The 22000-nt window shown below is 36.0% G+C and overlaps 1 protein-coding gene across 1 annotated transcript; it reads right to left on the bottom strand.

The window, feature by feature from the left end:
* Nucleotides 1-1961: 1961 nt before the first annotated feature.
* On the bottom strand, nt 1962-21707 carry LOC123313398 (23 kDa integral membrane protein-like). Its single transcript, XM_044898271.1, has 5 exons — nt 21507-21707; nt 16136-16309; nt 11681-11875; nt 4608-4898; nt 1962-2189 (listed from the first exon to the last, which is right to left on the bottom strand). The coding sequence occupies exons 1-5, from the start codon at nt 21570-21572 to the stop codon at nt 2118-2120; spliced, it is 798 nt and encodes a 265-aa protein (XP_044754206.1). The 5' UTR covers nt 21573-21707; the 3' UTR covers nt 1962-2117.
* Nucleotides 21708-22000: the final 293 nt, after the last annotated feature.

Here is a 22000-nt window from a genome sequence, read left to right as displayed (position 1 = left end):
AGAATGCAGTTCTGTATTTCATCTCCAGGATATCCCAAATTGAAATTTGGGCAAAAATCTAGGAGCTAGATTTTTGTTGTTATTCTGGTACTCCAGACCAGATAGGTGAAAACGTTGAGAGGAGTCCTGGGCTCGATTTTCGTAAAATGTCGATTATAGTGGAAACCGTTTCATTTATCTTGAAAATATAACCAAATTTTGATATTTTGTTGATTTCGAAAATGTGCCATAACTTCTTCATTTTCGAAAATATCTGAAAACGATAAAAACCTTCTACAAGCATTTTCCACTGAGAGTTCGATACTATATTATATATTTTTTTCATCTCATTTTATACAAAAAAATGCCTTTCAAAATTATATATACATATATACCAGGGTGTGCTTTTTGAAACGAAACGGACGAGATAACGGGCGGAATAAATTCATATCGAAAAAATGCTCGGACACGTCGATTTTTGTTTCTAGGGGGAAAACTTTCGAGGTCAAATTCACAACCATATCGCTTCAACCCTTAGTGTTAGAACAACAACCACTAAATTTTTAATAGGGAAGATAGGGTGAGTGATACCTCATTTGAAAGGCCTTTTTATCCTGAATTCAGCGTATTAATTTTTTTCTGTATAATGTCAATATATTACTTCTATACTCAAGGCAAAATAACCATTTTAGTGAAATTCACCACAAAAATGTCCACTCCCAAATGGATATCTATCGCTATGATAGACAGACAAAAAAATTTAAAAGAGTTAATTAGGTTTGGATAAGGTGAAGAAACTCAAACTTCGATTTTATTTATCAAGTAGATATAGAAATAGAAGAATTGACCATCACGAAAATTGACAGACGCGTTATTGTTTTAGGGCATGATCAATTTTGGGATTCTTTCAAATATAAAGTTCCTATTAAAGAGAGAAACGATAAACTAAAGAAAAATTCAAATTAAACGACTTTTAAATTGATTATAAAGATGAACCTAAAAGTTTGAAAAAAAGTATCAAAATAAAAGTAATTAAACTCATCATTCATGATAGTAAACATCAGATTGAAAAAATAGAGTGACATATTGAAACGAGCATTAGACCAAATTTGAAATTTGCTTTTACCAGTCTAAATCATCGTGATTCAGATACTGATTCAAAATCATGTCGCTACCACGCTACCTAAACAATTCTCCTTCCAATCCAAAACTCTCACCTTATCAAAATGAAAGTTGTGTCCCTCGTCAACTAGTGGAGTGCTAGCGAAGTTTTTTGATCCTTATTGCATCAAACATCCCTACCAGGTATTTATGGTACCTAATTCGTGTTTTCAATAACTTCTTCCATTGGTCAATGTACATTTTTCACCCGGAACAGAATATATTGAAAAAGAACTTCTTCATAAGAGGAGGTGCAATAGGATATGGGAAATAGTAATAGTTCACTCTGGTATCGCCACACGCCACGTCTCACTAGCGTTCATTGGCGTAGCTCGCATGAAATTAGGCGATGCGGCAAATTTAAATAATTCAATTCTTATCCACTAACTCGACTAATTAGTATCTGTATCACTTCCCGCAACTTGTTCATTAGATAAACTTCGCCTAAAAGTTTATGAAGTCAAGTAAGGAGGGTAAAGAAACATAAAACACAGAAATACTCTTTTTTAGCTGAAGTTCAAAATTTCAATATTTCAAAGGTTTGGTTACTTCCGTTGAATGCGTTGAATGCCGATTACTTGTCGCTGATATGGCCAAAAGTGAATATGTATATGGCAATGTCCAAATCATTTTTACTAACCATAATCCATATAAATGTTATGTTTCGGGTATCATACTTGAAATGAGATCCAGAATAATTCATGGTTCTAAGTGCTATGTTAGTAGTGTTATATATAAATTCGTGAATTTTATTGAATTAATTTTTCTTCTCAAATCTTGACAGATAAGCATACCTAAGTGATATTACTGGACAACCTAGAAAGAATGTAGACGTGTATGTTTAAAATGATACTATGCAAAAATTACAGCGGTATAATAATGAAAAAAACGGATATAACTTGAATCCCCAGGGCACAAACTATAAATAGGTTGCTCGTTTTATATTTCTCCTCTTGGTTTTGTTTATCTTTGGAAGCTTAGTAATATCCACAATGGTAAGAAAGTAGAATCAGTATTCCAAGCCAAATGGCTAAAACCACAGCAGCCAACTGAAATAAAACAAATCAGTGAGTTAGTTGCGATAGTATAGAGTGTTTATCAGGCTTCGGAATTTTGATGGATATGCTTTGTCAATTGTGAGGGTGTATAGGTATGTTATTTTCAATATGAGCAATATATTTTCAGACATCGAGCAATTCATCATGTGTATATGCTAAAAAAATTCTAGTAGAGGGCTAGTATGAGAGTACTTGGTGGCCATGAAATAATTTTCTTAAATTTTTGTAACCAGAACGGAGAAATGGCACTCATGAAATCACCCCCAGAAAGCTCGGAACACATTTTTGACTCACCCTGTAGAACGAAAAAATTTGAGAAAGTGGTCAGATCACATTTTTGTGGAATGTGGCGGGTCAGCACCTCATATAAATTGCTGCCGTAAGTGCCATTACGATGTTTGTAATGACTGAAAATGCGTTCGTTTACTGCTTAATTTTATTATTATGCTTTTTTTTACGGAAGGTAGAACTCATCAAAATAAGTCGTTCAAACAAAAATTGTCTATATAAAATATCCAAGATGGCTGAGATACAACCCCTAGAAGTTCGTAAGAATTTCATTGAATTTCAAGTACGCGGCACTGTGGATGGTGACTTCGGCATCGCAAAAACGAAACAAAACATAAACATATGGCTGGACAATGAATGGTTCAGTACCAAGTTCATCGGACTAGATGCATCAGGTCACTTTTAAGAGAATCATAATTGTTGCATCGTGCAATTTAGGGTGAAAAAAAATGTATAAAATCGAGGCTGTTTCTTGAAAGTGCTCATGTTAGTTAATTCATTCATTCACTATCTTTTATATGTGCTGGGTAACTAAGACCATCGACACAGCTCTTATTTCGACTGCTGATTCCAAAGGAATGGGTCTTGACGATGTCAATAATCAACAGGATTTCTTCACTCTTGAAAAATTTTCCATAAAAAAACACGTGATCCAAAATTTATAAATGTAGAAATCTCAAAATATCCCTGCAATCATTATTAATTTCCACACTTTCAACTCAACAAATAACAACACGCTTAACTATACTATTCTCTATAAGACTCTTTCAAAACTTTATTACTTTGGAGCTCCAAAATAGGACGTGAGGAAAAGTAGTCATCTCACAGTGACAACCATTTTGGAACTCCCTTATGTTAGTTATGTTGAAAAAGTGGTGTGATGTTTCCCCATTTCATCCCATTTTTACGACGATTGTTGGAATGTTCGAACAAGAGATTGTGATGCCCATTGTGAAAAAATTCGTGAATAATTAAGAAGAATTTTATTGGTGGGATTTTGAAGTAGGTATTATTCTATTTTTTACACTTGTGTCCTAAGTCTCTTCTGTCAGTGGGTATACAAATGAGGCATTTCATAAAATCGTGTAAGTTACTAAAAAATAATGAGAACAATTCGGCAATCCTAAGTTCTAAGTTTCCATTTTCATTACCACTGACCTCTTCTGTCAGTGGGTATACAAATAGGCATTTCATAAAATCGTGTAAGTTACTAAAAAATAATGAGAACAATTCGGCAATTCTAAGTTCTAAGTTTCCATTTTCATTACCACGAACGTGCCAATATCCTAAACGAAAGCACAGGGCCGAATCAGGAGATTTTTCCTTCTGCTTTGCGATAGTTCAGCTAACAGACGGTCTAGGGTCCTATTCAGGATCTATTACAGTAATCATTTTCAATTTTTTCTCAACTTTTTCATTTTGAAAGTTTTGTGCTTCATTTTGACCAGTTCTACCTTCTGTTGAAAAAAAAGCCTCACCCTCAAATACACCCTGTATTATTACTGGAATAAAGGTAGTCAGCAGTCGCTCAAAGTATGGAGATTGTAATTTTACATACCTGGCGAGTGGGTGCTGCCTCATGTGACCCTCAACACTAACCCATATTCAATTATGAGCCATTATGGACATATTGACTAAGATATCGATTAAAATTCATTCTGGGAGGATTCTGCATTTCCTGAAACTTTTTAGGGTTTTCACTCCCAATCTCTGGAACAAAATCAATAAAAAAATTGAAATAAACGATTTGCTCCTCCGTAAATTCTTGCACTAATTTATCAGAAGCAAATCAACTAGAAAAAATTGTTGCCTGACAATGAACGTTACAATGTAAAATTATAATTTCAATATTCTTTATTTTCAGTTCATTGTCAGGCAACAATTTTTTCTAGTTGATTTGCTCTTGACAAATTAGTGCAAGAATTTACGCAGGAGCAAATCGTTTATGTATTTCAATTTTTTAATTGATTTTGTTCCAGAGATTGGGAGTGAAAACCCTAAAAATTTCAGGAAATATTGGACTAAGATATACATATGAACCCACCAGTTGACTACGAAGAGATGGGTAAAAATTCGAATTGATGCGCACGGTCGTGTATGCTAATAGTAATGGTATCATACCTGGATGAAGTATCCTGCAGTTCGAATGATTGTTACCATAGTTATATTGCTTGCTTCATCCGGCGGGCCCTCAACGGCAGACCCAGACGGAGAAGCTATGGAACCCTTCCATGCCTCGTATTTCTGGAACTTTGCACATCCCTTCGAGTAGACGTACTCTCCATAATTACTTCCTTTGCAAAACTCCGAGATAGGATCTGATGAGTTATCTTTGAAGTGGCAGCAACTTTGAGGGATACTCCTGTTCATTTCTAACCAACTATTGGGTCCATTCAGTCCACAACACTTGAACTATAAAAAGGAGTAGAAATAGTTTTATTCGAATTGAATTTTGAGTTTTGTGAGCATTGTTTCACTGCCTTCAGCGCATCTAGCTCGTTATCTGCATGGTTTTATGCAATATTCGTAAATTTTAAAGTGCTCTTGCAAATGAAAAATAAATTTCAATGTAGAAAGATCCTTTTTATTTTTGTTAATATTCACTTTCGAAAAAATCACAACTTTTACTGACCTTGTAAATAATATAAAAACTGTATCATTGAAAATCTTTCAGTCTTTCAGACCGATTAACATTTGGCAGTCACTTGTGATAAATCAGAATACGGAAATTTGGAAATAATTTAGATAATTTGGTCAACGTATCGTGTGGTCCTACATTATGGCATACAAACTCTACATTCCGTATAATAGTTGGGAAGCCCAAAAGGGAGATTCGGGATTTACTCAAGCGTGTCAGATTAATCTAAGGGGAGATACATTGGATCCTGTAGAGTGCCTCTACTAAAAATTAAACCTGTATATAGGGGGAATTGTCTAGGAGAGCGTGTCAGAGTAAGATATATGTGGTTAATTACATGTTGAAAAGAATATATATTCTCTTAATCTGACAATTCAAGAGTGACGAAAATCTGTGGGAGGGCGCCACACTTGCAAAAAAAAGTCACGTGTACATTCTCGAGCGCGGTGGCTTTTTTCTTATATTGAAGCTAATGATTCAAGAATAACAAAAGAAATATAATCTGACAGTTCCAGAAAGCCGAAAGAATAAAAATTGGCCATAAAGGTCTCAGAAATCAGTTTTTTTGAATTATCTCCTCTCCTGGGTTCGAATCGTTTTCGCATTCATTATAAAAGTTGTAGGGCATAACATTTTCTACAAATTTTGTCCGAAGAAATTTTTTCTACGTTTGAACGTTTTCGAGATATATGCAGATGAATGTACATTAGACTAGGTTCCTACATTGACCTTGGCCTTTCGCATGTACGGCTAACCTCTTCTCCCTTATCGCCCTCTAACGCGAAAACGGTTAAGAGTATTCATAATGAATACAGAAACGATTAGAGGTACAGGAAGGGAGATATTAAAAAAAAAGTCCTGTTCTCATCTTCAAACTGTCAGATTAAGGAAACCCACCTTATTGTGTATTGTGTCAGATCTGCAACACCGAGATTAACCACCTGTATGAAAATCTGACACGGTCGTGTACGTACAAGTAACGATTTTAATTTGCATTTTCAAAGGACCGCTGTGACCTTGCGTCATTTCCGAATTGTCAGTCCCTTGAAAAGTAGATTCCTTTGGGTCCAATTAATATATTCTCTAAAACTCTGACACTCTCGAAAAAAAATTTTTTTACATTTTCGACTCTTCTGCACAGCCAGCCCCACTTCGCAAACTGTCAGATTACCATGAATTTATTATCAGAGACAAGTAGGTCATATACAGTATCTTAATCTGGCACGCTTTCCCCACCGTCTAATCTTCAAAATCCATTATGTCTCCACGATGCTCGAGTAAATCCCGATTTAGCATCTTCGGCACCCAATAGGGTGCCGACGACTTATAGTTACATATAACTATAAAGCCGACCGGCCACCGAATGCGAAGTTGAGCGAAGCTGAGCGTTTTCAATGCTAAATGATAAGCACTCGATTCGTAGCTTGTCACTTATATTAGCATTGAAAACGTTCAGCTTCGCTGAACTTCGCATTCGGTGGCCGGTCAGCCTAAGGAAAGCATTCAGTATAAAGAAAATGATGCATATGTCAACGAAAGACGGACGTGACTACTTCAGGACAATCCTTCAGGAAATGCCGAACTTATCAACCTGAGAGATGAAGAAATGTTGGGCAAGATCTGCCAAGAAGAACCTGGAGCCGTTTGAACAGGTTCAGAACTGAACTTGGTAGATAAGGACATGTTGCACAAATGGAAAATGGCGAATTCTACCGCATGCGATTCTGGGAACCCACGTTAGACAACGATCCATCTAGTGATCTCCTGTCCTTTGAGAAATCTGCCGGGTTTGCTACAAGAACTCAATGCAATACTGCCACGGCGGCTGCCTTGGGGCATAGACATAGAGACATGGACTATGCCGTCCCTTTCTATCTATGCATGAAATACCGTCAAAAAAAGTGACAGAGAGAAACTGAACATCGGGCATGCAGTTGTCTTTTTCTAGAATTTTGATTGGTCCGCACTCACCTTTCTCTGAACACAAAAGAGACAGGTAATGGCTCGACGATCATTTATCTCTTTCTATGAAATAGCCAATTTCATGCTGGCATTGCTCAGTCCATGTCTCTATGTCTATGCCTTGAGGTGACTCGACGGGGTTGTGTAATGTCTACCCCGATTGGTCTAGAGACCCTGAGACGAAATTGATTCTCGGAATCAAGCTGAGTAGCCGATACGTGAAGAAGCCTAGCTTGAGAACGTTGATTTTTCACAACTAAAAAGAATCCTCCAATTTTTTTTGTCATGGAGCGGTTTGGAATTACCCATATCGTGGGGAGAAAGCTCGGGGAGAGTAAGTACCCCGAAAAATGTAGTTACTCGGGCCGGGGAAAGTGATCTAAAATAATACATTATCTTCGATGATATAATAAAATCATCCCAAATTTCTTGATTTCCGAGATGACGAACTGTTTGAATGGACGGGTTCAGAAACGTTTGCCAACCTTGTAAATAATAGAAAAAGCTCTTTCAACGGAAACGTATTTTTTTAAATTTTAATTGTACCTTTCGGTTGCTATAATCATTCTACAATCCTTTGTAATGAATCCCAGTTTTCTGAGGAAAATTGGAGTTCATTTTAGTGCATTCCTTTCGTTTTCATATTTCCGCCTTTGAAAATATTTAATTCTCAAATATTCAGTACGTTCATTCCGATAGGCAGAGTGAATGTAAAAAACCGTTAATCTGTGTTTAAAGTTGTTTTTCTTGCATGCCGTTGAAGATTTCGACGTTTTTCTGATGTTGATATGCGATAAACCGGAGCTGACGACGTTTTTCATTCTTTTCGCATTCTGGAATTTTCATATTTTTAACGTGCGGGGGGATTAGCCTATAAAAGCAGATTTTCCCCTGCGACGGCCACTTCTACTTTTGACTTTTGATTCTGTTACTTCAGTCGCTTTTACTGCTCTTTAACTTCAGTAAGTTTATGCCCCGTACTTTCTGCGATTCGACGTTTAAGAATAATTTTGTGTTGCTAGCATCAGTGATATTAAGAATTAATTTTTAGTTTTTTTTCCTTTGATTTTCGCGAGTGCCTGAAACAAAGGAGGTAGGTCCCCGTCTTTACCGTTCAGTTTCTTTGTTAGACCTACACCGGTTACTTCTTTAACTTTGACTACTGTACTGTATCGCTTTCTGTTATATTTTATCGTACTTTACCCTGTTTCGTGAGTCTGACTTTTCCCTTCGCTATCAGTCATGGTGCGTAAGCCCTTGGGGTACTGAAGGGAAGGTCCCGTCAACCCCCCCTGTCCGCGTTCCAAGTGTTGAATCCGAAATCTCTTCTTTTCTATCAGTCATGGCGCGTAAGCCCTTGGGGTAGAGAATAAGAGATACCGCTCGTCGTCAATGAAATCCCGTACTTGCGCTAAAAATAGACCTTTTCTTTGCTATCAGTCATGGAGCGTTATAGCCCTTGGGGTAGCGAATGAAAGTCTCAAATAGATCCGCCCTGGTTGTGTTTCTTTTCATTGGAGAAATACAATTAATCACATCTCGATACCGTATAGCAAGTCATTTCACTTCGCGAGGTCATCCTGACAACTGTTTACAAAAATTCGAAAAAGACAGTTTTTCGAAATAATAAGGAAATACTGAAGATGAAAACACAATTAGATAATTTGTTGCTTTTATCACAAGGTGATGCTAGGTATAAAAATCAGTACAGTAAAGTGAAAAAAGATTATGATGAATTGATTAGAGTAGAAAAATGTATATTATATCACGAAAGAATTGAAAAATCTGATTGTAAAATGAAATCAATGTGGGCAATATGTAATGAAATGACGGGAAAGAATATAAGTCACGAAAAATTTATTTGTGATGATGCATTGAAACTATCAAATGACTATTCAGGACAGTCAATGTTATATGCCGTTTGTTAGTAGAATCCCAAGAAATGATAGATCAATGTTTCTGAGACCTATAAATGTTACCGAACTACAGCAATTGACTGATCAATTGAAAAATAAACACTGTCGAGGATATGATGATATTCCTGTTAGTATTATGAAATCTTCAATCAGAGTAATACCAACTGTTCTCTGCTATATTATAAACAATTCTATGAGGTACTCAGTATTTCCTGATCAGCTAAAGCATGCAATAATCAAACCCCTTTTCAAAAAAGGCGATCCAGAAGATCTTGGAAATTATAGACCTATAAGCTTGTTACCGGCGTTCTCAAAAATTTTTGAACTGGTTATGACTTCGAGATTGCTTCAGTTTATGAATCAGCAAAACCTTTTCTCCCAGTTCCAACATGGCTATTTGCAAGGTAGATCTACTAATTCTGCCATTTTTCAGTTTATAACGGCAATATTGGAGTATTTAGAAAACAAAAATTTGGCTTTGGGACTTTTCATTGATCTTACCAAAGCTTACGACTGTGTGAATCATGATATTTTGCTATCGAAACTGAAGAGTTACGGAGTAAGAGGAAACGCCAACGAATGGATTCGTTCCTACTTATCTAATAGGCAGCAACAAGTTATTGTTAATGGAGCTAAATCCAATATACAATTTGTAGAAACTGGTATCGCACAGGGCAGCATCGCAGGACCGATTCTGTTCATAATTTATATTAATGATCTCCCATTAACATTAAATAATTTCTTCATCACAAACTATGTTGATGACACCAACATATTAATTCCAGGTACCAACTCAACAGAAATAATTGAAAAAACACAGCAATGTTTTTCGGAAGCTAGTAAGTGGTTTTCCATGAATAAATTAGTAATAAACCAATCAAAAACGAATGTAATGTTGTTTCGTACTCAACAAATACAAGTTTCTACTAGCAACTCTATTACTCTCCAAAATAATTCTGTTAAACCTGTGTCATGTACTAAGTTTCTGGGATTACAGATTGACGAGTTCTTAAAATGGGATATACACATAAATAAAGTTTGTTTGAAACTGTCCAGTGTTGGCTTTGGAATAAAAATAGTATCTAAATATATGAATACTGATACTATTAAAATCTTATATCACGCAAATTGTGAATCAGTCTTTGTAGCACAAAAGAGAATTATAAGGACCATATGTAAAATGAGCTTCAGAGAATCTTGCAGAAGCAAATTTAGGAATTTAGACATAATGACTGTATATACATTATATATTTATGAATGTTTGTTATTTGTGTTCAAGAATAGAGAGAAGTTTGATAATGGAGAAAGACATAATTATAATACCAGAACTGAAGACCTGCTATATCCACACCATAGGTCAACTTTGAGTGAAAAAGGTCCATATTACATGTGTATCAAAGTTTTCAATAAATAACCTAATCATATCAAATCCTGTAAAAGTCTTTCTAGATTTAAAAAGGATGTAAAAGGGATGTTGATTACGCTAGAACCTTATAGCTTAGGGGATTACTTAAATGGGGGAATTTAAAATGGGTTTTTTGTTGACGTCATTTCATTTCTTATGTAGTTTATGTAAAATTTGAAATAAAGAAGATTATCTATCTATCTATCTATCTAGTATTCATTTCGTCAACCTTTAATTTTTCACTGTACCGGTATAAGCTTTATAAAGTGCTCGTGACCGGATAGAATTTCCCGAATGTATATTCGCTGATAGATTCGTTCATATTTCATACCTACACATATCTCCGTTGTACATATAATCAGTTTCCGAAGGTGTGAATAAACTTTTACATAATTTGATTTTGACTACTTCGTTATCGCTACCACCCTAGATAACAGCGAACTCTGTCTCCGACTAGCAGCTACTCTGGTAGGTTTGCTATTCTTCCTAGTGAAAAGAATAGCTGGCGCTCGAGAAAAGTTTTCTCGGACGTAACCGCGTTACACCTTGGAATGAACTATAGTTTAATAACAGATTGCCTCAACTTCTAATGGGTTCTGTGATGAAACCAAAGTCTTATAATGAATAAATCCATGTCTATGGATGAAACCATAAATATAATGCAGGAAAAACGAAAGAAACGCCTGAATAATGTCAAAACTTACCTTGAAAATACAATATAAATTTTCTTTCATATCACTTGGACTTGAGAGCCGGAGACATTCCAAGGATTGTGAAATGATGAAAGCAACCTTGTGCACAAATATAATTTTAAAAAAATACGTTTCCATTGAAGGAGCTTTTTCTATTATTTACAAGGTTGGCGAACCTTCCTAAACTCGTCCATTGAATCGTTTGAAAACCCATATAAATCAGTGGTTTCTGACATAAGATATATAAATAGTCCAAAAATGATTGACATCTTTAGTGGCTATGGAAAATCGAATTTAAGTTGGTAATAGTGATAGTTGAGATTTTGTGTTGAGGAATTAAGGTGTTGTGAATAAACAGTGATCTATAGACCTATTAAAATTATTATATTATATTAAATTATTGAAGATCTTTTGTGACCAGATAATAAGCCGCGTCTAGACTTTCAAGACCTACTGGGATGTCAATCATTCTAGAATGGACTATACCTTTGAACGAACCACTGAAACGGTGTAGACTCCTCTTAATACTCTCGACCTGGGATAGTGAAAATTTAATCAGACAATTTTTGTTCAAGACTCACCTTCCGGTGAGCGTTATCCCATATTTTCATCGAATACACGGATATATTTTCTATATTTCGTTTATCTATTCCGAAGGTCTTTTGCATATGGTGATTTGGGAATAGCATCTTCTCCTGCACATCATCTTCGGGTGGTAACATGAACAGATGAACCAACAGAGAAACCAGCAAGACGGCAATTAGGAGACCAGCAAACTGGAACAAGCAATATTCTTGAATGAAAATAATGAATGTTTAAAAAGATTTTAAAGATCCATTAAGTTGTTGATCGAGTTCATAATGTCACATCGACGTTAAAGGAACCTTTGAATGGATCTTCAGTAAAATACCCAATATTTCCCATTTAAGTGATTTAAGAATTAAGAGCCTCTTTAGTTACAAATTTGACACTATTGACAGTAGTTTTATTTTTAACAGCAAAGTTCATTCAAATTAAATTAAGTTTATCTAGTTTAAGTGATTCAGGTGATTATTAAATTGTGAGAGGTAGAAGTGTACAAGAATAAATTTTACTTAACTTATTCTTGTACACTTCTACCTCTCACAATTTAATAATCACCTGAATCACTTAAACTAGATAAACTCAATTTAATTTGAATGAACTTTGCTGTTAAAAATAAAACTACTGTCAATAGTGTCAAATTAAAGGTCTCAAAGACACTGTCCAGTAGAAGAGTACATACGTACAGGGTGTCTCAAATTCGATGTCCAGTGAAGGATTCTCGGAAACTAGAAGAGCTCAAGCAAAACCGATGACACGTTTCGGAGCTCTTTCTCAGAAAAATAAAGAATGGTGATAATCGTAACCTCCTACGATGCTTCGTTTTTGAATTATGTATCAGCAAAAATTGAGATTTTGATGATTTCGAAAATTTCTCATAACATTTTCGACTTTGAAGTTACAGATCTGAAACTGGAACCTCTTAGAGGTGGAATCTACTGACAAACGGTTTTTTTTTCCAATTCAAAAATAACAAAATCAATAAAAGTTTGCATTGAAAAAAAATCTTAAGTTTGCCTGATAATAATTCGAAATCTAGAACAGGAAGGAAAATGTTGAGCTCATCAGTGGATTCTACGAAAAAAGTGCCTGAAGAAGGTTCAGGTGTCAGCTCTGTAACTTCGCAGACAAAAAAGTCATGAGAACTTTTCGAAATCGACAAAATCTCATGTTTTGCTAATTACTCAAAAATGAAGTATCGTAGGTGATTCACGGTTATCACCATTCTTTGTTTCTCAGAAAAAAAGCTCGGAAATTTGTCATCATTTTCACTAGCTCATCTATTTTCCGAGATCCTCTCACTGGACATCAAATTTTGGACACCCTCCACAGAGTGGGTTTCAATTATGGAACGCCTCAATTATCTCGGAAACGGATCGTACAGTTTTTAGTGCTTTTGGTTTCCAAGGAATGAAATAAAATGAATTTGAGTAGATAAAAGTGACATTGATCTTGTTGCTATGGATTGAAGAATGCCCTAGCAACAATCAATCGAAGCAATACATTTATGTTAATGTAATATCGGCTACACACTGCCCAACTCGGTCGGGCCGACAGCCCGACTTGGTCGGGTTGGATGTGAAGTCGGTCCGTGTGTAGCTATGACCCGACAGAGGATTTGTCGGGTCTTGTCGTACGGCCTAGCCATCCAACCGCACGAACGACCGATCAAGTTGGATCGTGTGGAGCGCTGTCGGGTGGAAACGAGCTTATTCTGTATTCAGATGTCGACTGGAGAGGTATTCACTGCTGCAAAAATGGCCATCACCATTGATCCGAGCGATGTATATTCCAGCGATCGTGAAATTCAACTGACCAAGTTGGACGGCGGTCGTGCCGTCTGTACGCAACGCCCAATCTGATCGACAGTTGGCCCAACCGAGTTGGGCAGTGTGTAGCCGGTTTAAGGCGCGGTTCTCACTGGAGCGACACGATAAACGATGCGACAGGTGATTCGATAAGCAACCCGACCCTGATTCGACACCGATCTCTTATAACCGTGCAAACGTAATGGAAGCAACTATACTTCATTCAAATTTATTGTAGCAGTCGGTTGGCCATGAAATAATTTTCTCAAGTTTTTGTAACTAGAACGATGTTAGGTTGGCACTCATGAAATGTCGTTAATGTCATAAAGCCGTTGCCACAACTAATATAAATTTTGATTACGAAAATGACGAAAGTGATTGAAAAAAGAGACAGGGTTTCAGGAAGTGCTATTTAGAACTTAGGTCCGCTCATTCGAATAGTTATACCCTGATATTCTAAAATCCACAATACGTCAGACGGTAGCGAACATATTCAATGTAAGAGAATTTATATAATGTTTCATCTGAATCTAAACGACTTATTTTTCAGCTGGATATTTCCACAATCAGAAAGATTGTGAATGAAGAGGATGACAAAGAATTTCCCTCAAAAAAGTGGTGGCATTTGAGAATTTTATGTTTGAGTGAATTAATGCGAAAAGTTTACTACAGGATTTTCGATAAATGTCACCGGAGAATAAGTTCCCTAAAATGGATTTTTCTATTTTTCATTTGACTTGTCCTATACAATGTAAATGTCTTAAGGTACTAATAAATACCTAATTATTATTATAACATCAATGTATTAAAATGAACAGCCATAAATACCGGCCAGTCGTCCTGTTAATTGTTTATTCATGTGAAATTTTTGTTCAAAGATGAAGTTCATCTTGATTGAAACTTTCTTCAATTCCTTTTACTTATATTGATGCAAGATGATTTTTGTTGAAGAATTTAAAATTCTTGTAATTATCTGTTAATTCCTTCGGGAGATACCTATTCCCAACCACTGCATCATATGCATTTCATCTTCGGGTTAATATTTTTGAAATCTACAAATGATGTAAGCTCCTCAAGCTTGTGCATATTATGATATAATACTGATCTCTTGTATTTTCCATGCAAATAACTGGATTTGGTATGCCTTCAATCAGTTTGTATAAACTTCAATTATGTTCGTCAGATATTTTTCGAAGAGATTCGACATTGTGATAAAGTACGTAATAACAGAAACTTTTACGTAGAACGGGCAACATAGAGTTGATTTTAAATCCAAAAATGTCTTGACAAGCTTCATAACCCCACATTTTCGTACTATACAGAGTGAAATTTCCATGGCCAACCGACTGCTAAAATAAAAGTGAATGGAATATAGTTTAGTGCACACTGAAGCGATCGCGATACTACACCGATAAATATCGAAATCGCGTCGGATGGGGGACACAGCTGCCAGGTCGCTTCAGCGACAGAAAGGTGATTGGGAATCAAATCAGAAATAGTAGCATAGAATTTCGTAATTGAGTGACGATTAAGCGCTTGATTTGGCTATCGCATCGCTTCAGTGTGCACGAGAGTGTTGCGAAAACTTTGTTATTCACAAGTGAAATAAAATAACATGAATATCAGTCATCTTGATCGTGTTGCTATGGATTGAATAAGCGACCTACAGCGACAATGAAACGAAGCTATATCTTTTATCTTTTATGATATTTCATAAATTAGAATGAAATTTTAGATATATACAAACCGTGAGTTAGGTATAGATCTTTATTCATGAGAAGTAAGTTTAATCCACAAACCCGAAGAGCGAATAAACATTAAAATTTGACTAATTTTTTGTAAACATAACTATTATGCCATTTTGATGTTCAAAGGAGACATTATCCAAATCATAGCAACAAGGGTAAATTGTCGTTTATTCATTCAGTGAAATAAAAATATTTCAAATCACTAGTGAAGTAAAATAACACCAACATGAGTGGATAAACGTCAGTTTGGTCTTGCTGCTATGTAATGAATTCAATATTAATAAATAAGCATATCGAGATTCTTACTGTGCTTTATTCATATTACTGAAATAGGTAGAACCTTTTTACAAAAAAAAACATAATACCACATCCATTCAAGATTCATGTCTCTTACGTATGAAAATAGTGGATATCGGTTGAAATTTTTATCAAGAATTTTTCTAACCGCCTCAGATTGTTTGTATTCTTGTGATCTGACTCTGACTCAATGCAAGAAATCATAATTACTTTTCCTTAAAAGTGCCTTTCCACTCTCCATACAAAATAACGATGTATAGGTTAATGTCATCATAGTTTTCATTTTGGGAAATGAAATAATTCAAGAAAGTCCTACGTTCAGGCACCGAATATCAACGTTTAAAATTCCATAGCCTACTTGACGACGAATTTTTTGAACGCACGTTAAATTGAAAACAAATTAACGTTTATCTGTAAATTGAGTATTGATTTCCCGCTTGGTGAAATAGGGGATTAATCTATAAGTTACCAATTTACAAAATTACCGGAAAAATTTTTATTAAGTGCTTTTTCTAGCAACGGATGACTATAGTACAAGCATTTTTCCCATACAAAGAGTGTGAAGAATATCATAAATACTTCTTTCCAGTTTTCTACTTACCACAAATAGTTTCAAGTAGCATTCCCTGACAGCTCCACAAAGTCCAACAAATGCAAGACAAATGAGTAATCCAGCCACTATCACCATGAATAATCCATAGTGAACAAGGGTTTTTTTGACTCCAGGAAGGATAACAAAAGCCAATCCCACGAAGAGTGTGAAGAATTCGATTACCTAAAATATATAAGAATTATCATAATCATTTTCGAGCGAAATTTATCTTCTGCTTTTGATTCAGAATTATCAATCGTTTCGGGCAAAAATGTATTTTTTTTAGCAGTTTTCCAATATATTTTGAAACTCATGTACATATATTATCCCTTTACAAGAGATGGTTTTTATTGAATCACTGAGCGAAGGGCGGAACTAGGTGAAATATTTCAAGAAAAATTATCGAAGCGCAATAAGAGTAGTAGAGATAGTAGAGAATTTTTCGCGTTTCTTATACTATCCGTTTCAACAATTGAGGACCTCAAACGTCATTCAACTTGTCGAGGTATGGTGAATTTTTTTTTTCAACTTCGGTTTCTCAGGAAAATGTTGATAATGTTCCACATGAAATTCGTAGAGCATTAGACTCATAATCGAATGACTCAAAACGCGTATTCTTTCAAACCCCCGTTTTCATAATACAGGACATCGAAGTAGGATCAATTATTGAGAACTACATAGTTTCTCCAGAATTTCCCTTGTAGAAAGGCTTGACTTGACTGCCCGGACCGAGAGGAAATAGCCTCATCAATCCTAAACCCAAGGCGGGAAAGTTTTGATACGAACACAAAAAAAGCTACTAAAGAAGAGAGGGGGAAGACCTACACTTCTTCATCTGGGCCCATTTCAAAAGGTAAATGGCTCAGTCGGCCGAAAAATTGACTGTGGTTTGAGTTTGGGAAAACCAGAAGGCAGATATGATTTACTCAGGTAGGATTACCAGAGAAGATGAAAAGGAAAAGATGCCCGAAGCCTCCTGAATGCTCTCATATTTGATTAGACCCCCGTTTTCATACTACAGGACATCGAAGAATAGGTCAATTATTGAGATCTACAGAGGTTTTTCAGGATTGCACTTTTAGAATGTCCTGACAACAGATAGTCTAGTATAAAGCTAGTTCTTTTTCGACGCAGAATTTAGTGCTTCTGAATATTTGTAATAAGTGCATAATGCATATATGTATTGGAAATAAAACAGAAAACCACAAAAATATTTAAGGTGACATATGTCGTCCTTAAATTTAGTCCACCTTCTCCAAGAAGGGATACTTATGATGGGAGTCACTAGAGAAGCCAATAAAACAATAAAATTTGTAGAAATCAAACATTAAGCTGATTCTTTCAATGCCTTCAAGAACAGATATGACAGATGGAAATCCGCGCCTGTACAGTCGCGTCAGTAGTCTCCAGCAACTTCTCCATGTCGGGCTTATCTGGATCAGCTCTGTCACGACTTTGTCTGAGAATTAAAATTTTGTTGTTTTGGGCGTTGCTCACACTGAATGTTCTTTTTTTTTCTTTTTATTGAGTTTATAGGTTTAACCTCTACTCTTCATGTAAATTAATAAATAAATAAATAAATAAAATTAAAAGGTGATTGTTTCTTTCAATATGATTGAAGTATTGAAGTATATGTATGTATATTAGGTTGGGGAGAAAGAAATCCACTATTTGTTAAGTATGCTCAGCAGCTAGATAGATAATTTACAAACTAATTACTAGCAAGGTATAATTACTAGAGGTAGTAATCACATTGTAAATTACGAGTATCTATCGAACATCTTTCGCTCAAAGTTACACGATGTCAATTGGGATCTCAAGCTAATCTCGATACCATCCTGTTATACCAATACTCCCTGGCAGTCTGTCGTCATGTCTTGGGAGTCAGTAGACTGCGGTCTTGACTTGACTGCCCGGATCGAGAGAAAATAACCTCATCAGCCCTAAATCCAAGGCGGGAAACCAGACCCAGGAGTACGTGACTGAATAGAACACTGGTCTATACTGAATTTAACCTAGTGGATCGTCAGTACTCTAGCTTCTCGTGGTAACAAGTTTTGATAAGGACTCAAAAACAAAACTCAGTGAAGATGATAGATATGATCTACTCAAGCTGGATCTCCGGAAAAGGCAAAGAGGAAAAAATGCCCGGAGCCTCCTGAACGATCTTATAAACAAAGCCGGACATAGTTGTGACAAAAACTGCAGAGTTGGTAAGGTAGGAGTCGCTAGTAGATGATTCACTTCATCGACATACATGTCTGCTGTGGAATGATGCTGGTGGATGGTGGAAACCAGGAATTTCTAGACTGGCTTTTAAAGTCATTGCCGAATCTATACTCTTGGGGGAAATCGAGTGGGTGGCGTTGATGGGGCGATATCCCTAAACTCGTCACCATAACGATGTTCTTTCCAAGGAGCTTCGATGTGTAGACGGAGAAAATCCTCCGACTCCTACTTCAGTACAGGGGCTTGGAAGATTTTGAACTCCTAAAAAGACAGTCCATGTACCGTCATCACGATTGGGATTGATCACCAATCGGGGTAGGCTCTGAAAGCTGGAGGATGCGATGAACTTTCGGTTGGAGCGCATCCCTGTCTCAGTGCTAGGGAAAAGGAGGTTCGTGCAGGAGATTCCAGGGATGTGGAGATACCCTTCGCATGCTGTGATTGCAATGATATTTGCACAATTGCAATCGGATTTCGTATTGATCCAGGAACCTTATATGAACAATGTAGGCCATTCAAATGTTCAGCCTGTAAACCCAAAATTGATTCATGAACGCGGGCAAGTACCTACTAGTCCTAAAAAAGGAACAATATTGAATATATTTGTGTTTCAGCTCGGGATCTGGTTCCATTTATTGTACACCTCAATGCTGGAGGTTATTTCGTTGGAGTTGCAAAACACCTACACCACACACTCTACGATCTGGAAAAAACAGACCAGCTGATTAGTGTGGCAATATTAGAGGCTTTTCACTGCAGTTGTCTACTTCATGGAACCTCAAGCCTCTAACCAAATTGACGGTAATTTCCAGTGGTACACCGAACAGCTTACTTAGTATGATAAGGAGGCCCGAAAGGCTTAATTTTCAAGAACGATCGATTCTTCTTCTCGAACGCACTTCCCAAGTAATGGACCCATGTCTTATATTCAATGCAGACCAAATATCCTCGTAAGGAAGATATTGTGACAATGGTTGGGGTGGGCAATAAATATCTTTGAACTGTATAAATCACTAGGAGTGGCTGGAATATTCCCAGTACTGCTGCAGAAAAAATGATGGGGATTCTTCCCCATCTTTTGAAGATCACCAGAAGTCACTTAGTAGTGGGTTGAACAGCTATACGAAATAAAAAGGGCAAAAACAACCATCGACTAGAACTCTACATTTCAAGGATATGCAGGAAAGGTACGGGTTATGAAGAAATTAGCAGTTAGGGAGAGCCTGGGCCTCTGTGAATCTTCCCAGTTACTACCATCTCGTCACTGAAAAGCAGCATCACAGCATCAGTCCGACTTCCGTAAAAGGTGTTTGATGACAAACTACCTACTAATTCATTGACATTATGCCACAGATTCATTCCCAACGCATGAGGGTAATGGGTGTTTGAATGTATAAAAGGTAAAATAAAACTATAAACACAGTGTTCTTCCTGATTTTGAATTGAAATATCTTCGCTTTTAGTGCGGTCCTTAATCTTCTGATATTTTACATTTTGTAGTATCAAAGTGAACAACATGAACCCAAAACAAATTTTCTGAAAATCAAGAAGTTGATTTGATGTCTGTGAATAATAGATAATGCATATAGGTAAGTAAAATATGTCTTGCCCGGAGGGAATTTCGGAATTCAATAATGTGTCTGCATGCCGCTAATTTTCCTTATATGTATTGTTATCGACAGACGAAATTTTTGGTTCAATTGTAGGAAGAAGTGCAGAGCTATGAAATTCTGTCTCTCTAGATGAGATTCTTTTATTTTTACAACCAGGACTTGAAATTAATACAGCTTTCATGTTTGTAGCTCAGCACCGAAACATTTGATGCCACTATTGAATTTCATCCAGAAAGGAGCAGACCGTACCTGCTTTAACAGCCAATCCACTGCCGTTGAAACTCTGCAGGAGAATTTTTATCTTTCATATAGTTAGGTATAACCACGGTCGATTCTTCTCTTAGCTACTGGATATAATGCCAACGCAAGACTTACATATGTTATTTTGGAAAAAATAATGGGTTTTTGGAATGAATATCAACCACCTCACCTGTTATTGAACAATCAAGAATTTTTATACTTGCTAAAATATTCGGATCATTTCATTACAAGACGGCTCGCAAAAGGCCCATGCTCAAAATCAGTGAGAAGTATATTTTTGCATATTTTCCGAATTCTGTTAGGCCTGTGATATGCAGTGAATTTCGTATCAACCTAGTAAGTATACATTGAATGTTTCCTAGGGAAATTGATAAAGTTTGTGTGGTATGACGATAGCTAGGAATATCGAAATTTTTAAGTTTTAAACTGAAGGGTACAGGGAAACAAGCATCGATGTCAATTTTCCTTATAGCTGAGAAAAACGCGTTTTAAACTTCGAAATCCGTACATATTATTTGAAATTTGACAAATTAAATACTTTTGTTCTCGAAATGAACATTATTAATATTTCCGTATATCAATCGATATCGTTAGTTCTTTCCCTGCACGGTAAATCTTCGGAAGCAATTTAACGTATGATTGAGCTAGTTTCATGCCCGTTAATATACCATAATATAGTATACTACTTTTCATTCTGAATCGAATGGTGCGTCTAACTCATTTTCGGACAAAAATTGACATCAATGGTTTTTTCCCTGTACCCTTCAACTATAAGTTTCCACCAGTAGGTACATGGAAATACCTCAGTGACCACTATTTGATATTATAATTATATCAATGTATTTATGATGAATGAACAACCTGGAACAATACATCTTACATCTATTAGTTAACATAATTCGAGAAATCCTCTGTTATGTATCGATCATAATTTTTTGGAATAGCACTATAAAAACTATAATGTGAGAGTTATAACACTAACGTCCGGTTTCATAATCAAATTTAAAGTCACTTTAAGCTTAAAGCTTCCTTTACTGTCATTTTTAGTAGGGTTAAAGGAAGCTTTAAAGTTAAAGCGGCTTTAGGTTTGATTATGAAACCGGCCGTAAGCTACATTTTATCTTGTTACCAGAGTCATAGTTCAGTATATTTAGCATGCTAGGTTGTTCGATTGATAAAATAATGATCATTAACGGATTCAAGGATTCAACAAATAACCATATATCTCTTCAATTTCATGGACCTTTCCGTTTAATAGTGAACTTGTCTTGACTTACCAATAAAATGATCAAGATGACAATGAGAACAACTTTTATGATTTGTCCTGTGGTACCAATTGGCATGTTAACTATGAAACTAATAAGAACGAACTCTTCTGAAGGATTTCGACAATTATTTAAAATAATTTATATATCATGCACATAATTCATCTCTGACGTTTTCGAATATCTTGTGAGATGTCACGAAGATTTGTCAGATATTTGACAATAGTTTGAAATAATACAGTGGGTACTGCAATGGATAGATATGATAATGATATTATTGTCCCATAAGAATGATTCAACGGAAAATCTCAGGGGATACCAAGAATATACGATTATAGCAGAGCAATATTCTATAAAGTCACGCATGATCAAATATTCCAGATGTGTGGCCAACCTCTGAGAAGAATGCAGAAAGGCGAATAAGACCTACAAGGGATTAAAAAATTGCAATATCTAAGAGCCCATATCGTCACTGGTCCTAAGTCTAAGTAACTCATAATACAAGG

This window comes from Coccinella septempunctata, chromosome 5 (assembly GCF_907165205.1).
Source record: "Coccinella septempunctata chromosome 5, icCocSept1.1, whole genome shotgun sequence".
Classification (NCBI taxonomy): Eukaryota; Metazoa; Arthropoda; class Insecta; order Coleoptera; family Coccinellidae; genus Coccinella; species Coccinella septempunctata.
Note: the sequence above shows the minus strand (reverse complement) of the source record. Positions and strands in the feature narration are given on the sequence as shown.

Excerpts from the sequence above, each read along its gene's own strand:
- LOC123313398 (XM_044898271.1), bottom strand. The coding sequence starts at position 21,572 with ATGCCAATTGGTACCACAGGACAAATCATAAAAGTTGTTCTCATTGTC. Across the intron at positions 4,899-11,680 it reads GGGATAACGCTCACCGGAAG|TTCAAGTGTTGTGGACTGAA; the intron begins GTGAGTCTTGAA and ends TCCTTTTTATAG. Across the intron at positions 2,190-4,607 it reads CTGCAGGATACTTCATCCAG|TTGGCTGCTGTGGTTTTAGC; the intron begins GTATGATACCAT and ends GTTTTATTTCAG.